Source organism: Myotis brandtii, unplaced genomic scaffold (assembly GCF_000412655.1).
Source record: "Myotis brandtii unplaced genomic scaffold, ASM41265v1 scaffold601, whole genome shotgun sequence".
NCBI classification, from domain to species: domain Eukaryota; kingdom Metazoa; phylum Chordata; class Mammalia; order Chiroptera; family Vespertilionidae; genus Myotis; species Myotis brandtii.
In genome coordinates this window covers 1,069,069-1,074,720 of record NW_005370276.1, presented here as the reverse complement: position 1 = coordinate 1,074,720, position 5,652 = coordinate 1,069,069, and the positions used below count along the sequence as shown (strand labels likewise).

Below are 5,652 nucleotides of genomic sequence, written 5' to 3'. Positions count from 1 at the left end.
CCTGTTGTCCGTGTCCATTGGTTTGGCTTATATGCATGCATACAAGTCCTTTAGTTGATCTCTTCCCCTTACCCCCTCCCTCCCCTACTTTCCCTCTGGGGATTGATAGTCTGATCGCTGTTTCTCTGTCTTTGGATCTGAAATCAATTTTTTTAAAAAAAATCTAGAGGGGCGTGGGGAGACGGAATCCCAGAAAGCAAGGGGACAAGACCCAACGAAACACAGCAAGGGTCCGAGACCCAAAGACAAGAGGACAGAGATGCAGAGAGAGGAGGCCAGAGTCCCCTGGGGATGAAGGGGGAGTTGGGGGGGCGCTGCTTAGAGACGCAGAGAGAGACGGGGACCCAGAGAGAAGGGTGTAGAGACCCACCCAGAGACAGGGAAGAGAGAAGGGACTCAGAGGGTGCCAGGCTCCCTCCCTCCTTACCGTCCATCTCCTCCTGCGGGATCTGCCCGAAGATCTGCAGGTAGGGCCGGTAGAAGACGCGGCGCAGGATCTGCGGGAGGTCCTGGTCCCTGGGCCTGAGGAGACCCTCCGTGGCCACCCCGTAGGCCACCAGCCACACTCCGAGGAAGAAGAGGAAGAAGAACACATCCTTCATCTGCAGGAGAGGGAGATGAGACCAGAGCTGGCCCCGCCCTCCTGGGACCTGGCCCCGCCCTCCAGGCTGTGGCCCCACCCACCGGGCCCCACCCAGGCCCCACCCCTCACCATCTTGTTCACGATGACGATCTTGGGCCCCAGCTGTTTATTGACCGTGAAGATGTGCAGCAGGCGCAGCGTGAAGACCATGAAGTCCAGGCAGAGGACTGTGCGGCCCAGGTCATACAGGCCCGGGGTCAGCCTGGGGTGTGGGAGACGAGACAGGGGTCACCCTTAACAGGGTGCATAGGAAACCTGCGTCTTCCCCGCACCAGGCTGCAGATGAGGCTGTGGCCTCCCCCATTCACCCGGGTGCACGCAGATCTCACAGTGCCAGCTGGGCCGGGCCAGCACTGGCATCCACTAAATACCAGCTGCACAGCCTTAACAAAAAACTAGGAGGTCCCCGTAACATTAAGTTCAAGACATGACAACCAACGGCTGTATGGGGTCGTGGACTGGCGCCTGGACCAGAGAAGGACATCAGTGGGACAGCTGGGTAGTTTGAATAAGATTTCGGGTCTCGATAAGGTAAGATGTTAACATTTGGAGGATCCGGGTGAAAGGTGTATGGCCATTCTCTGCACTGTGTTTGCAATATTTTTTGTTAGTCTTGGGTTATTTCAAAGGAAAAGTTACCGACTAAAAGAATGCTTAAGGTAGCAAAGTAAAAAGACAAGCTTCAGAGTTTGAGAAGATAGAACAAAACCACCAAGGGTTAGGATCCAGAGATATAGATATAGATATAGATATAGATATAGATATAGATATAGATATATATGCAAGAGATCAATGAACATGAAAATTTTTAAGTGGAGGCAAAGGATATGAAAAGACAATTGAGCCCTGGCCTGTTTGCCCAATGGTTAGAGCGTCGATCCTTGGACCAAAGGGCCACAAGTTTGATTCCTGGTTAAGGGCACATAACCTTGGTTGCAAGTTCTCCAGTCCCAGTAGCAACCAATCAATGTGCCAATGTGTCTCTCACGTCCATGTCTCTCTCTCTCTCTCTCTCTCTCTCTCTCTGTCCCCTTCTCCTCCCTTTCATCTCTCTATAAATCATTGGAAAAAATATCCTCGGGTGAGGATTAAAAATAAAAATAAAAAGATAATTGACAGAAGTCCATGTGACCATTAGTTATGAAAAGATGCCCAACTTAACTAGTAGTCAAGGATGCATAAATATAAAAAAGAGAGGTCATTTTTGGCAAAAAGAAAAAAAAAGAAAAAGTTAAGCTAAATTGAGAGCTACAAAATTTTAAAGATTGAAAATACTTGATTTTGCCAAGCATGTCCTTCAGAGGGCACTTTCTTACCCTGACGGTGGGTGAAATCTATCCACATCAAGAATAGGTACACTTCAACCTACAAAATTTAAATCTCCCATGTAAACTTGTATTACTTTTTACTTTAGAATAATAAAAAATTAGAAACAACCAAAATGTCCATCTGGAAGGGACTGGTAAAACAAAACGATTCATCCATGCAATTCTGGAATTCACTGGAAATTTCTCCATGGTAAGCTGAGATCTTGGGATTTTTTTTTTTCTCCACGCAATACTTCTCCTCTCCCCTAGAAAACGCTAAGCTTGACAAAATGTCTAAAATACGCTGGTACCTCTAGAGCAGTGGTTCTCAACCTGGGGGTCGAACGACCCTTTCACAGGGGTCGCCTAAGACCATCGGAAAACACATATATAATGACATATTGTTTTTATGATTAATCACTATGCTTTCATTATGTTCAATTTGTAACAATGAAAAGACATCCTGCATATCAGATATTTACATGACGATTCATAATTCATAACAGTAGCAACATTACAGTTATGAAGTAGCAACGAAAATAATGTTATGGTTGGGGGTCACCACAACATGAGGAACTGTATTAAAGGGTCTCGGCATCAGGAAGGTTGAGAACCACTGCCCTAGAGCATGGGTGAACAAGGCCTTCCCCTTTCATCTCAGGAGATATTTTGTACAAAATACAAGAGATAAATGCAAGCTCAGGGTCCTGCCAGACTCTCTGGCACTGCTGTTGGAATAAAGTGATCATGTCGTCTTCCTGGGTAGCATTTCTAACACAGCATGGGAGAGGCATTCCTCCCAGTGAATCCGCTGAGAAGAGACGGGGGTGTAGCCCCTGTAAATAGTCACCAGACTCTGTCCACAAAGCTCTTTGTTCTCAAAAGGAGCGGTGTCCTCACAGCGAGGACTTTGTAGAAAAAGAAACATGATCAGCAGAGGACTGGCCCCAGAGCAGCTAATACCTGATGACTATCTGGAGCAGAAAATGAAAGAGACTTTGTGGAGACACTTTGGGCCCGATTTCTCTCTCTTCAAGCGCGGAATTTTTGTCTCCGCGCCTTAGGAAAAAAACGCATTCACTCGTTACATTCTGGCCAGGAGAAGCCTGTCTTGTCTGATCTTTAGCCACTGGTTCCGTTCTTCTGGAACCCGATGCAGCATATTTTATTTTTTAAAAATTTTTTTAAAAATATATTTTATTGATTCTTTACAGAGAGGAAGGGAGAGGGATAGAGAGTCAGAAACATCGATGAGAGAGAAACATCGATCAGCTGCCTCCTGCACGCCCCTCACTGGGGATGTGCCCGCAACCCAGGTACATGCCCTTGACCGGGATCGAACCTGGGACCTTTCAGTCCGCAGGCCGACGCTCTATCCACTGAGACAAACCGGTTAGGGCCCGATGCAGCATATTTTCAAAGAATACCGTATATTTGCAAACACTGACATGGGAAAAATGTCAGGACATGTTGTAGGTGGTTCAAAGAATACCGTATATTTGCAAACACTGACATGGGGGAAATGTTGTAGGTGAAAAGGAAAAGTTGCAGAAGGATACATAAAATATAGTGTCGTTTGTGTAGCAAAGAAGTATGGGCGTCTCTCCATGTAAATGCACAGAGAAAGAACAGGCGGGGTGTGCACCCCACTGTCGAGGGAAGTCACTGCTGAGAAAGTGAGACACTTGAAAAGACGGAGGAAACCGTTGGCTCCTGTTCTATTCCTTCACCTGCTTCATCTTGTTCAGGGGGGACGTATTTTTGCATTTCTTTGGCAATAGACTACATTTCAAAGATCTTTTCAATTGAGATAGAGTGATGACTCAAGGAGAGAGAGAGCACAGGCCATACTTCAAGTACCATTTGGGGTGATCTCAGGACATTAGGGGAGCACAACGGAGGGACCCAGAGTCTGGGTGGGATAAAGGAAGGCTTTAAAGACAGAGGCCGCAAGCCTGAGGCCTACAGGAAGTGCAGGAGTTGGCGTGGCCAAGGAGAGGAAGGGGCAGTGTTTCAGGAAGGGGGGACCAGCAGGTGCCAAGACCCAAAGACAATGTGTTCCCAAGGACGTTTAGATGTGCCCTTTGTGCCGCTCTCTGGGCACCACACGGTATGATCCGGGAACTATGGCAGGAAGGAACCAACGTTATGTCGCCCATTCTTGGCAACAGAAAGTAATTGAGGGGGAAATTCCTCAAAATCCGTTTTTTATAAATCAGCTAAGAAATGGTAGAAACAGTCAGCATTTTTGTGGACTAAGTCACCGACGCAACATTCAGGCCTCCCTGATGAAATCTGAACCGATGACACTTCACCCGGGAAAAGTACAATTCACAAACACAGACCCGAAACTTGGCAAAATCCAATCCAGACAAAAACGCCAATGATGGACCAATGTTTGTGTAAAACTGAACCCAGATGCTAGGTAACCATGCGGAAATCATGTCAGAAACTGAGAATAACATTGCCCTGCACAGAATAACTGAAGCTAGTCTCATTGCCCTGCACATAAAACTGATCAAGGCAGTTTCAAAGTACTTCCTTGGCAAGAATCCATCAGCTCTGGTGAAATCCTGATTACAAATTTATAATTACGCAGACTCAAAATATCAGGGTCAAGGTCGCAGCCCCTGGACCTGGGATGCAGGGACTGGAAGGTTTCAGAGAAGCCGGGGTGCAGATGAAGAGAAACAAAGAAATCGGGAGACAGCGCTGCAGAGAGGGGCGGCCTAGATGGGTGGGACCCCAATGCCAGGTCCAGGCGCGGTGGGGGTTGGGGGGGGGGAGCGCTGGGTCAGCTCTGGTCTTGGAAGGACCCTTGTGGGGATGGGCTGGAGGGAAGAGCCTGGAGTCCAGGAGGCTGGGGTGAGGGTCCAGGCCAGATAGGCAGCCATGGAGATGGAGAGGGGGGACAGAGAGAGGCAGGGGCCAGGAGGCCAGGGCCTGGGCTGTGGAGGAAGAGGAAAGAGGTGAGGGTGGTGCCAATGCCGGGCCAGGTCTGGGGGCTCAGAGACACCTCCAGTGAGCTCCAGATGGAGCATAAATAGCGGGTTCTCCCTTTAGTCCTCTCATCCCTGAAGCAGCTCTCCCCGCGGGATCAAATTGTTCCTAGACCATCTTTACGCAGTACGTTCCATCAAGAATGGGTTTCTGTTTGTTTTTTAAGAATAATCGGAGATAGGTCCTGGCCGGGTAGCTCAGTTGGTTAGATACACCAACGTTTCGGGTTCTATCCCCGGTCAGGGCATTAGAAAAAGCAACCAATAAATGCATAAATAATTGGAACAACAACTCTAGCTGGTTTGGCTCAGTGGATAGAGCATCGGCCTGCGGACTGAAGGGTCCCGGGTTCAATTCCGGTCAACGGCACATGCCCGGGTAGTAGGCTCAATCCCCAGTAGGGGGCATGCAGGAGGCAGCCAATCAATGATTCTCTCTCTCTCCCTTCCTCGCTGAGATCAATAAAAATATTTTTAGAAAAAATAGTAATAGCCCTAGCTGGCATGCCTCAGTGGTTGAGCGTCGACCTATGAACCAGGAGGTCACAGTTTGATTCCCAGTCAGGGCACGTGCCCGGGTTTCAGGCTTGATCCCCAGTTGGGGGTGTGCCGGAGGCAGCTGATCAATGATTCTCTCTCCTCATTGATGTTTCTATCTCTCTCCCCTCTCCCTTCCTCTCTGAAATCAATAAAAATATATTTT

General features: G+C 48.2%; 1 protein-coding gene across 1 annotated transcript in view; it reads right to left on the bottom strand.

Annotated features, from left to right (window-relative positions):
- The window catches only part of TRPM4 (transient receptor potential cation channel, subfamily M, member 4), a 43,919-nt gene that overhangs the window by 4,513 nt on the left and 33,754 nt on the right, over positions 1-5,652 (bottom strand). Inside the window, exons 18-20 of the mRNA XM_014550430.1 lie at positions 3,443-3,458; positions 713-845; positions 428-602 (exon numbers count right to left, since the gene is read on the bottom strand). Of these exons, the coding sequence (XP_014405916.1) occupies positions 428-602; positions 713-845; positions 3,443-3,458 (324 nt within the window). The remainder of the gene's footprint in view (positions 1-427; positions 603-712; positions 846-3,442; positions 3,459-5,652) is intronic.